This window comes from Sarcophilus harrisii, chromosome 5 (genome assembly GCF_902635505.1).
Source record: "Sarcophilus harrisii chromosome 5, mSarHar1.11, whole genome shotgun sequence".
Taxonomy (NCBI): Eukaryota; Metazoa; Chordata; class Mammalia; order Dasyuromorphia; family Dasyuridae; genus Sarcophilus; species Sarcophilus harrisii.
In genome coordinates this window covers 227,932,455-227,944,184 of record NC_045430.1, presented here as the reverse complement: position 1 = coordinate 227,944,184, position 11,730 = coordinate 227,932,455, and the positions used below count along the sequence as shown (strand labels likewise).

General features: G+C 40.6%; 1 protein-coding gene across 1 annotated transcript; it reads right to left on the bottom strand.

Annotated features, from left to right (window-relative positions):
• Positions 1 to 246: 246 nt before the first annotated feature.
• On the bottom strand, positions 247 to 11,463 carry LOC111721163. The gene is made up of 4 exons (XM_031939841.1): positions 10,708 to 11,463; positions 7,000 to 7,538; positions 5,926 to 5,992; positions 247 to 2,268 (listed from the first exon to the last, which is right to left on the bottom strand). The coding sequence occupies exons 1-4, from the start codon at positions 11,456 to 11,458 to the stop codon at positions 749 to 751; spliced, it is 2,877 nt and encodes a 958-aa protein (XP_031795701.1). The 5' UTR covers positions 11,459 to 11,463; the 3' UTR covers positions 247 to 748.
• Positions 11,464 to 11,730: the final 267 nt, after the last annotated feature.

Here is an 11,730-nt window from a genome sequence, read left to right as displayed (position 1 = left end):
AGTCTGAAATAATCACTAAAAACACAAACTATCAGGTCACTTCTATTTTTGAGCTTCCAAAAAAGAGAACTCACAAAGAGAAATCAATGTGTGACATCACAAAGTGCAAGAATTCAGAAGGAGAGTGAAGTTAATAAACAAATAAAAGAGAAACAAAACCTCTCAAATAGTTTTTTAAAGGACAGTGTCAAAAGAAATAAATAGTGATTAAAATAAATAAAAGTCAGTATAATTAATATGCTTTCCTTCATTTGCATTTATAAATTGAACTTCATCCTTTTAATTTGACATTTGAAAAAGAATTTTTTAAACCTGACATTGTCAACTAAATACTTAACTAGTGGAATAATTAGCATGTGAGTTTCACCTTGGTTGAGCATACTCAATTTCAGAGTTGGTGGGACTGAACTAACATGTACTGAATTTCTGTGTCAAATTGTTTTTATTCACAATTTTCTCATGGCGTTTACACAAGTCCTGTATTTAATATGACTATGCTATCAAAACCTAGAACCCAAATTGAATCCAAGGATCTATAATTCCATTTCTTAGAAGGGGAAAATGTTAGCAGTGCAAGTTGGTGATTGTTTTTAAAGAAAGTCTTTTCTTTGTATATATACTCTAACAGCTTGAAGTAAGGATATTTCTATAAAACCTTGTGCATTTTCACAAACTATTTAATAGTGTATAATGTCCACAGAGTACCTTTAAAGCTACCCATCAGTTTTTCTTATCCCCTAAAAAAAAGTTAAGAAGAGATCCATAAAATTGATATTCCTGTTCCACGTTCATGGGCAATTTGATTGATCCTTCCACGAACACAGTCAAGAGAAATGGAGATCATTGTACCGTTGTGAACTTCAAAAGAAGAGCAGAGGCTCACACTGGTCCATATGCTTCCCTCTGGCATCTGACCCCCAATTTGCTGAGCGATTGCTGCCGGATGTGTCTGATCCTGAATCAACTGATTTAAGGTAACCTTGATCACATTACACGAATGGATCAACTTCAGGTTAAAAGCGACACTGGCAACTCCCTTCTCTGTAAATATGAAATATCTCTGAGCAAACTGTCCGGAAGAAACCAGCTGTATCTGTTTCTCATTGGATGTGACAAGTCTGAAATCCAAAAATTTGTTCCTGACAGCTCCGGTAGGCAGGCCTGTAGACGAAACGGTGGCCGAAAGAGCAGTGGAAACGGCAGATGGGATCCAGATGAGGCTGAACGTACTCACGCCCAAGTTGTCCCCAAAGTAGCGAACACTACATTGAGCGGGTGAGAAAATCTCAAAGTTAATCTGATCTCCGGCCTGGACTCTGGTTGCCCCAGAAGCAGACAGAGAAGTGTCTCGATAATTCACTCCAGATTTGAACGTGTTCATCAATTCTACGTTGGTGCCATTCCTGCCGATGTAGGAAATCAAGGAAAAGCCTTCTCGGACACATGTGTGGCCCATGGAGTACAGAGCCTGGTGGAAAACAAACTTAATGACGCCAGCTTCGGTGAACCTTATCCCCCTCCCGTCATGAGATAAACTTATCATGTACGGGTCAGAAACAGAATTAATTTTAAATGTAGGACGGTAGTTGGTCTGGTAATGCATCGCTGTGGACATCTGGGCACTCATGGCCACCGCCCCCGTGTCATGGGACAACCAGAACAAGCTGAACGGCGTGATGAGATCATACACATTGAAGTCTTTGCTTTGGTTGCAGAACTGATTCGGACTCTTCAAGAACACAGCCAGGGTCTGGCTGGGCTCCACTTCCGCAGCGCTGCTCAGGCTGGCGCTCTGGAAGTACTTTCCTTCGGGCTGCTCCATGCGGACGCCACTGAGCTCAGACCCTTCCTCGCTGCTGTTTGACCTGATGGAGAGCTGGAGGAAGTTCCTACAGTTGTGTTTCACGGCAAAGTTGAGGTCGACCCAGAGTAGCCCGTGCTGCCTGAAGACGAGCTTGCTGTCCTCAGTGAAGGCAATATCGAACTGCGTCTTCCCTTTTAACTTAAGGTTTAAGCCAGGATAGACCTGAACAGAGGCAGATTTTGCCAAGGGCAGCTGGAGGTCGGCGGCCCAAGACTTGGTGAGCTGGGGTTCGCTGGCTGCCGAGCAGACGGTGTCACTGACCGCAGAGCAGGGGACGGCCACCATTCCCTCTTCACACTCCCAACAAGCCTGACATTCCTGCATTTCCCTATGGAAGAAATAGCCATCACCGCACAACCCTAGAGCGGCATCCTTCTCCGCAACGCCCAGACATCGGAAGCCACCTGTTTGGGAGGGAAACACAGGGAGTTTGGCTAGTCTGGCAAACGCAAGTTCATAATTTTAATGGTTGACGTGTCCTGTCAAAATAAAACCATAAGGTGAAAAATGAAAGAAGTACACTGAGAGTGGGATCTTTTCTACAGGAAAGTTGTAATAATTCTGATTTAAACCACCATTCATTCTTCTACCATAGAATTCAGATCAATGATTCCTAGAGCTAAAGGTCCCAAGTAGGATACTATCAAGCTTCCTAATTTGGGTAGTGAATCTTTCACATGTGCTCTACTCAAATAAAGGCTGGGTAACCATGGATCAATCCGTTAACAATTATGAAGTTCCTACTAAGTGTTAGGCACCTTGAGATACCAGTTGCAAGAATGAAACATTCCTATACACAAATGAGCATACATTTTGTCAAGTGGGAAAGACTGGTCTAAATCTTCAGCATCCCTTCCAACAATAAAGTTTTGGGGGGAGTTGTTTTTGGGGGGAGTTTTGCTGAGTAGCAAATGGGGTTACATGACTCAACCAGGAAGTATTAAGTGTCTGAGGCTGAATTTGAACTCAGATCCTCCTGACTTCAGAAGTGCTCTATCCACCCTGCCATCTAGCTGCCCCAACAATAAAGTTTTATAATGTTAAATTAAATTAAGATAATGCTGTGATGGGTTGTTCACATATGTGTGCTTCTATGTGATTCCCAAATAGACTGCTTATAGAGTATGAGAGTCATTAGTTATATACTGAATAGAACTTGAAGGAAATATAAAACTACTTAATCCTTGTGTGGACAACCAAATTAAAAAAAAATTAAATGCTTCTTAAATTAATAGAAAGCACTTTCAATTTTCTCTTCTTTCATTAGTGCCCTGTATAACTTCATCATATTATAGCATAAAGCATTAGGTAAAGACCTAATTTTCCTCTTAGTGAAAGCACAAGGGATATTGAAGACTCAATTAGGTGACCCAAAAGACTCATTTGTCTTTAGTCTCTCTGTTAACAAAAAAACAAACAAACAAAAAAAAAAAAACCTCATAAGCCAGAGGTTAAGATTTCAATTCCAAGCACAGGAGCAATGTAGTGTTTTCCTCTCTAAGCCCCTAATACCAAAGCTGAGGGTGACAGGACAGTGTCATGAAAACATATTCTACTCCTGACTAATTGAAGAATGGAGGACAGAAGCCTTTGGAACCATAATCTGACAAAAGACATCAGGGGTCTCTTAACCCCACAATGACCCGACCATAATTCAGTGCAAAACACACTCACATCTCACATGCCCTTCTCAGCTTTTTATTCATTAATTTCTATTTTCCCTCTGGTACTCCATGGTACACCATTACTTTTCCCTCTACAGCCTCGAGATCCTCTTTTCTTATACTGACAAACAAGCTAAATAGTGAAGAGTAGGAAATGTTTAACTTCAGAACAAGTCAAATCTTCCCTCAAATATTACATAGAGAGGAAAGAAGGAGAAGGAAAAAAGCAGGGAGAGAGACAGAGACAGGGAAAGGGAAAGACACAAACAGGCAGAAAGAAGAAGGGAGAGACACAGAGACACAGAGACAAAGAGAGACAGACAGACCTAGAAGCAGAGACAGAGAGAGAGAAAGGTGGGAGGGAGAGAGAAGAGACAGAGACAGGGGCAGAGATAGAAATAGAAAGACAGAGAGACAGACAGGGAGACAGAGACAAAGAGAGAAACAGAGACAGAGAGAAAGGAGGGAGAAGAGGGAGAAAAGGGGAAAGGAGAAGGGAAGAGATGGGGGGAGAGATGAGAATAGATTTTTAAACCACAAATACTAACTTTTTCTTCTCACAAAGTTGTTCAAATTCTAAAATCATAGCAGTAAGTTGCTATGAAGCTTTCTAATTCTATCCTAAATAAACCCAAGTTTGCCTCCCTGAGTATATAAGTATTAGAATTTGATTCACCTCAAAAAATATTTGTTGAGTCCCTACTACATGCAAAGAGCTTCATCCTAGGTGAGGAATCTCCTCAACCAACGCAAATTGGCACTGACTCTGCTAATTAACAGTGTTTGGTAAGTGCTTGGGACACTGAGAGAGTAAATGATGTGCTCAGGGTCATTCTGAATTGGAAACAAGACTGTAACTCAGCCAAGAAGAATGCTTTGCAAACCTTATAAAGGCACCATATATAAATGCAAGTCATTCTCATTTAGTCTCCTGGAGAGAAAGATATCACAGAACATCCTTCCTATAGAAACTCTTCATGTATTTGGAAACAAGTGACTTCATGTCCTCCCCTTCCCCAAGCCAGATGTTTCTCCAGCCATACCTGCAAATTCATGCCCCAGTAGTTCTCCTTACTAGGCAACAGGAAGCTAGTAAAGCTCAGGAAAATGAAAGAGGAATATTTCAGGTGTTTTTCCCACAATAAATGGAGGTCATGATTATGACAAAGAAAAAAAAAAACAGGTCCAGGCTGTTTGATTATAGTGCGATGAGATGGGCTTGGGGGAAGGAAGAGGAGAAAAGGAGATGTAGGGAAAGAGAAACAGAGACAGAGAGACAAAAGGAAAGACAGAGGAAAAAAGATAGAGACAGAGGAAGAGACAGAGACAGCGAGAAATATGTGTTTGTGTGTAAATGATTTATTTTTGCAAATATGTATATTTTACATATGTGTATATATAATTATCACCATTCATCACCATTGAGAAGCAATGTGGTATAAAAGATAAAGAGTCAGGAGGATGTGAATTCAGATCTCGTTCTGACGCAAGTTGCCCTTGTGATCTTGAACAAGTCTCTCTCAATACACTGATCCACTCTACAACTCCATACTCAGGTCACAGTAAAACTGTGCAAGCTTATAAATTGCACAGAAGACACTTACCTGCATTAGAAAAAGCAATTTCCTCGCCTGGAAGCTCTCCACACCACTGAAATCACAGGTGCAGAGTCTGTCCCTTTGTCTACTATTACAGATATGCATCCACACAGGCATGCCTATTTATCTGTACCAAAAAAGTATGTATACAGGGTATTCCGAAAGTCTTAGTGCCATTTTAACATATTAAAGCCATTATGTGTCCATTGTTAGTAAGGATAACTTTATCCTTTGTACAAAGCTTATCAAAGTGTGTCTGGAACATAACAGCACTTAATAAGTGCTTGTTGATTGATTTATGTTTATTTAGCCTTTAAGCTATTGGAGCTTAAAACTGCGCTAAGACTTTTGGGATACCTCTTATAGCAATACATACATACATATATAAAAGAGAAGAATAATTTCTTACCTACAGCAATGAAGAAGAGGAATGGTATATGCTACCAAAAATTCTAAACAATCTTAAAATCATTTTGATTTAGGCTTAGGAAGGCACTGCAGGACTTGACAGCACCAAATTTGCTTTCTTAATTATATTTTGCTCAGGATAATATTAAAATTACTTTGTGTTCCCTGAAGATACACCTGATTATGTTGAAAGGAGATTCCCACAAGGATTCATGGAAGCTTTGAGAAGGCAATTTGAGATCACAAATTGCCAAAGCAAATCCCCAAAGTAAACCATTCATATACAATCAAGAGTGTTTAAAACATCTAATTCTAATCTGAAAATACTTGGTATTTTCCAATCTGTCACAAATAGAGAGATATAAAGGAAATGCAGCCCATAAAATATTACCTGGAGTATTCAGACATTTTATTCTTTCACCACAAATATTTGGAGATTCAATGCATTCATCTCTGTCCTGCAAAGTAAAATAATCTCATTTTATGAATATAATGATATATGAAAAAAGTTCCATTTTATAAATATTTTCAAATATTAATGCTGGATATAAATGCTTTATATGATATTGATTCATTTTAAAATAAGCTTGTAATTTTAAAAATTTTATTTATTTATTACCAAATTACAGGATAAAGAAATTTAAAACTGAAAACTAATTCCTTATTTATGTTTTGTTTACGCATACAGAATGGAGCATTTATACAGGATGCCCAAAGTCTTAGTGCAATTTTCTATTATTTGAAACTTAAGATTGAAGATTTTTTCCCCTGAGGCAATTGGGGTTAAGTGACTTCCCCAGAGTCTAGGAAGTGTTAAGTGTCTGAAATCACATTTGAACTCAGGTCCCCCTGACTTAAGGGCTGGTGCTCTATCCACTGCGCCACCTAGCTGCCCAAGATTTAAGATTAAAATTAAAAATTATTTTATTAGAAACTTAAAATTTTAAATTATTTTTATCTGGAATTTATACTTGAAATGTATTCTGTAAATTTGTGACTGAGAGTTTATACTTGGAATTTATTCTGAAAATTTGTGTCTGGAATTTATATCTGGAAATTTAAATTTGTACAGTTTGTTTTTTGTTTTTTCAGCTGGATCTGCAACAAATTTTCCAGAAAGGGAACAAACATGGCCCTAATAAGGAATTGTTCAAGGACTATGCCAACAATCAGTATGACAATATATAAGATGATCCTGATAATATAAAATGAAAATAGCGCTTTAATATATCAAAAAACAGAATAAATTCAATGACCAATCTTGATTTTCAAGGACCACTGATGAAACACACTTTTTTCCTCTTGGTGCAAGGTGAGGAGAAGAGTTATTAGAAAAAGACCTCAAGTGAATTTGAGTGAAAGTTCTCAATGCCTTATGAAATCCTTGAAAAACATCACTAATTATACTCTATATATTATAATATAATATATAATATAACAAGGTAAAATAAGCATAACATTTTACCTGACAAATCCGGTCAGTGTTTGCAGAACATTCAGACATTTGGAAAAAACCAGCAGGGCAAAGAGTGCATTTTTCACACTGAGAAGGTGTCTTCTGGAAATTGCAAAATTCATCACTTTCACAAAGGCCACAGTCCAGTGAAGTTTCTCCAACATCAATCATTTTTGCATCAACTTCAACTTTATGCACAGAGTATGACTTCTGCAGATGATTTCTGACTTGGTTTTGAAGTCCTTGAAGATGAGTTTGAAAGTAATGCTGGATGTCCCCCTGCAAATTCTGGAATGACATTTGTTTCACTGTGTCAAAAAGCATGCTGTATTGGACCTTAATAAGATTCATTTGCTCATACATTTTCTTCTGCTGTTCTAGGATTTCTGTTTGCTGGCTAATCAGCATGTTCTGTTGCTCGGTGAGTTTGTGCTGCAAATCAGCAATTACTTTCTGCTGGCTTTTTAACATCTCAACAAATTTTTCTTGTCCTTTAGCAAGCTGTAGTTGCAGGATAAGAGCATCTTCAGAAGGAACTTCATTTTCTCCTGTAACACAGTCCAAAAAATAACTATATCTTCCATGTTATTGCCTTTAATTTTCTGTTTTAGTATAAATACATTAAAATGCTAAGCTGCCACAATGCAATAGAATACTAATGCAAAGTGCTGATTATTTTAATAATTAGACATTTTGTTTAGAGTCCTAGAAACTGGAGGAAAAGATTCCATTACAAACAAAATCTTCCTCTAGCAACATAAACTCTTCCCTTCTTTTATTCTGCTGTGCAAACCTGAAACTTTTCATTGAAGGCTTTATATCCTCAAAACCAACCAATATTTTAGAAGTGCAAACAGTAAACTTTGGCACACAAGTCACAAATAAATAACAGCAACGGAAGAAGCAATATGGCATAACAGAAAGAGCCACCTATATGGAATGGAAAGATTTCAAGCTAGTCCTCATATGATTGTAGCCCTGAGCAAATGAAACAGTCAACTGCTCTGAGCCTCAACATTCTTATCTATAAAAATGCAAATAATAATATTCAGGTTTTCTTCACTGGATAAATGTAAAATTTTATTGACATAATTTTTGTGCCAAGTCAGGTTCATGGTTTGATGTACACTGCTATATAGCCTGTGGATACTCAATTGATATCAACTGTTTATGGCTGTTCATCTGAATCTGACTCCTTGTGACTCCATTTGGGGTTTTCTTGGCAAAGATACTGAAGTGATTCGCCATATCTTTCTCATTCTACAGATGAGAAAATTGAGGTAAATAGGATTAAATGACTTGCTCAGGATCACACAGTTAATAAGTGTCAAAGGTTGGAATTGAACTCATCTTCCTCACTCCAAGCTCAGAAGTTACCTAGCTGACCCAATCAACTAACTGACTGGTGAAGTTATATGTTATGGAAGCAGCATGGAAGACTATAGGATGTTGGGGCCAAAAAACCTAATTTCTTCTCTCACCTGCTGGCTCTGAAGCTTTTTCCCCCTCCCACCCTCAAATAGAATGTAAGCTCTTCGAGAACAGGAACTATTCTCAATTTTCTCTCTCTCCTCAGCATCTAGTATAGCACTTAGCATGTAATAAATACTTATAAATGCCCATTGAATTGAATCCCTCTTAGGTTGTCTTACTGTTTTTGTATAAGATTCCATAGCTGAACATTAATCTTTTCCCAGAGGAATGAGATAAACTCGTTCAGTATACCACCCTCCATCCCCTCCACTGACACCCTCCTCCTTGTTATCCCATTATTTATCCATGTACTGGATCATAGATGCTTTGATATCTATAGTATAGGAAAAGCAAACCAGACATTCAAATGAAGTGAAATTAGCCTTTGTTCCGAAATATATTGTCCCTGTACCTATGGACCAGTCAGTCCAAGAATACTAATCTCCCTCAACAAGGCCTGAGATCTGCTGCCTGACACAGAATTGTCCTGAGTGAAAAAATTAGATCTGTGGTAAAAAGTGTCTTTTAAACTTAATTATAATTAAGGACTCCCTTGGTTTTGAATATTGTTTTCAAAAATAAATACAAACAAGTGAGTGCATTTGCCAGGAGCATTTCTCTAAACTCTTTTATCTTTACATAGCACTGAAACATTCTGATCAAATTAATTTTCTGGAACACCCCCCTCTTCCTTCTCCTTAATAAGGCATCTAGGCTCCTTCAATTGAGCAAAATCATTGCAGATCATGGCAATTACTGCCTGGAATACAGCCCAGTCTATTTTAATTAATCCGGGGGAAAAAAGATGCCCAAATATTGCTCAAATTAATTTTTTTCTGGATATAGAAGCATAATCTAATAATGTCTGTTCACTTTTATTTTCCAGAGTTTTATATTCAAATTCAATTAAGTTCCTCCATGCTCTCCAAATAGAATTTTCATGCTGAAAGGATTTTTAAGCATTACTTATTCCAGCTCCATTATTCTAGAAATGATAGTGCTGAGAAAGAAAAGATTTGTCCAGAGCTCTTTATTCTGTCCAGCCCCTTATTTAGGACTGGACCCGAATTAGAATTCATATCTCCTGGCTGAGTCTAGTGCTCTCAAACTGCTTTTCCCCATTGTTAAAACAAGTTCATAGGCTAAAAATCAGCCCTCTATCCAGTGAATCACCTGGCTGCCTCCAAAAATAGACTTTAAAAAGAAAATACTATGAAATGGAAATTCTGGATTCTAGTCCATTCCTTAGTTGGCTTGTTCCAGCAGGTCTTAAGCTGTAAAATAGTTATAACTTTTTCATGTTTATCTCAATGGAGTATTATACAATTTATATGAAAAGATATAACAGAAGTTGGAAGTCTAGAACATGTGTTCAAGCTAATTTAAGAAAATAAATATTTGAAAGGACTTGTACATAACTGAACACAATAAGAGAAATTAAGACATTAAAGACAGCAGTAACCAAAAACTATTTTTTAAAAAAATAGCTGACGGTTATCTGGTGCTTTAAATTTTACAAAGCACTTTACTTACTTACATTATCTTATCTGATACTTAAAGCAACAAGCTCTACAAATATTCTCCCCATCTTACAAGTGAGGAAACTGGGGTTCAGAGAGGATAATTATTTACTCATTGGTACTCAGCTCTCAAGTAATTAGGTAGCATAGTGGATAGAGTGCCAGACCCGGAATCAGAAATTCTGGATTCAAATCCAACCTCAAACACTAGCTGTGTGTTCTTGGAGAAATCATTTGACTTTCTTTTAGCACCATTTTCTCAACTGCAAAATGGGGGTGATGGCTCCTCACATGACATGATATTTATAGAGCACTTAACACGGTGCTTGGCACACAATAGGTGCTAATACATACTAGCTCTTATTAATTCGTAGTTGAGGTGGCAGATTTGGGGGGGAAGGGATCTGGGATTTCATCGGTGAAGTCCTCTTTCAACCAAAACAGATAGGCAATGTGTATTCAGCAATATAAATGCTTATGGAAATTGCCCAGGGCGCTAAAAGAGTAATTAACTTGCCTAAAGTCACACCCCTTTCTCTTCACATTGATATGATATGCCTCAAGGAGCAGATTAAGGACTGTTATAGTGATTCTGGTTTTACAGAAGGTTTTACAGCTCCTCAGAAAGTAACTAAAGTCTCTGGAATCAGACAATGAGAAAGTGAAGGCAATTCCACTGGGACTGAGGTGTCCCTCTCCCCTGGGTCCTCCCCTCCCAACCCACCTGGCCTGATGTCGCAGGTGAGTTGCACGCCAAGCCCTGCGCCCCCCAGGTCAGGGGCAGGATGGGCCAGCTCTGGGGTCACCTCCCCAATGAACTGAGCGGCTCGCTCGGTGGCCCGCACCAGGCTGGGCTCTCCTGGTCCGGGTCCTGGCCCCGGTTTGGCCCCCGCGCAGCCTTCTCCCTGCTGCTGGAAGGCAGGGCTCCGGCTGCCAGCTCTGTGCTTCTGACGCGCCAGCCTCAGGGGAGGCAGCCGGCACTCGAGGCCCTTACAATCCCTGAAGCCGGGAGCCGTGGCGTTTGGAGCCCCGACGGCTGCTGCGGCACAGTCAGCTCCGGGAGCGCATGGGGACGGCAGCTCCAGGGCGCTCCTGGCGGCAACTCGTTCCAGTGGCGGCTGCGGCTTGGGGTCCGCGGCGGCGACCCGGGGCTGGATGGAGGAGACGGAAGAGGAGCCAAGGGCCGGGGCCGGCTGCACCGGCTGCTTGACCTGGGTTTGGCTGCGGCCTGCAGAAGCGCCGTGCAGGAAGGAGCGCGACGGCCGCCCGGCTCTTCCCGCACAGCGGGCACTCCCCGGCTGCAGGCAAGGGGCTTTGGGCTGCGGAGGCTCGGGGTCCGCCCCGCCGCCGTCGCACGCGGGACCCAGGCACAGGTCCGCGCCGCCCCTTCCCAGCAACAGAAAGCAGAGACCCAGGTAGCCGTAGCAGCCCCCGCCGGCGCCGCCCCCGGGCCAGCCCCGCCGCACCTCCCGCATGGTGGGCACCTAAAGAGCAAACAGAGAGAACGGACGGATCAATGGACAGAGAGCCTACGGACGGCGCGCCGTCTGCCCATCGGCTTGCGGCTGCCCCAGCACTCCACCTTCAGAACCCCTTCCCAGCTGTTGACCTCGCCTGAGGGAAGGACCAACATTTAGCAAAGAAAGCCTTCAGTACCATCTTGGTCCCCAGTGCAAGGAGTCTGCTAGTAGTTGGCCGAAGGCACCGGGCCGAAGAAACCACAGTGCAGCTCTGAGCGCTTGCAACA

Bases quoted from the DNA above. Each gene is read 5' to 3' on its own strand.
- LOC111721163 (XM_031939841.1), bottom strand. From the start codon at position 11,458: ATGCGGGAGGTGCGGCGGGGCTGGCCCGGGGGCGGCGCCGGCGGGGGC. The intron at 7,539-10,707 runs GTGGGTTGGGAG...ACTGTGTTACAG, and splicing joins CACCTGCGACATCAGGCCAG to GAGAAAATGAAGTTCCTTCT. The intron at 2,269-5,925 runs GTAATATTTTAT...CCTCCCAAACAG, and splicing joins AAAATGTCTGAATACTCCAG to GTGGCTTCCGATGTCTGGGC.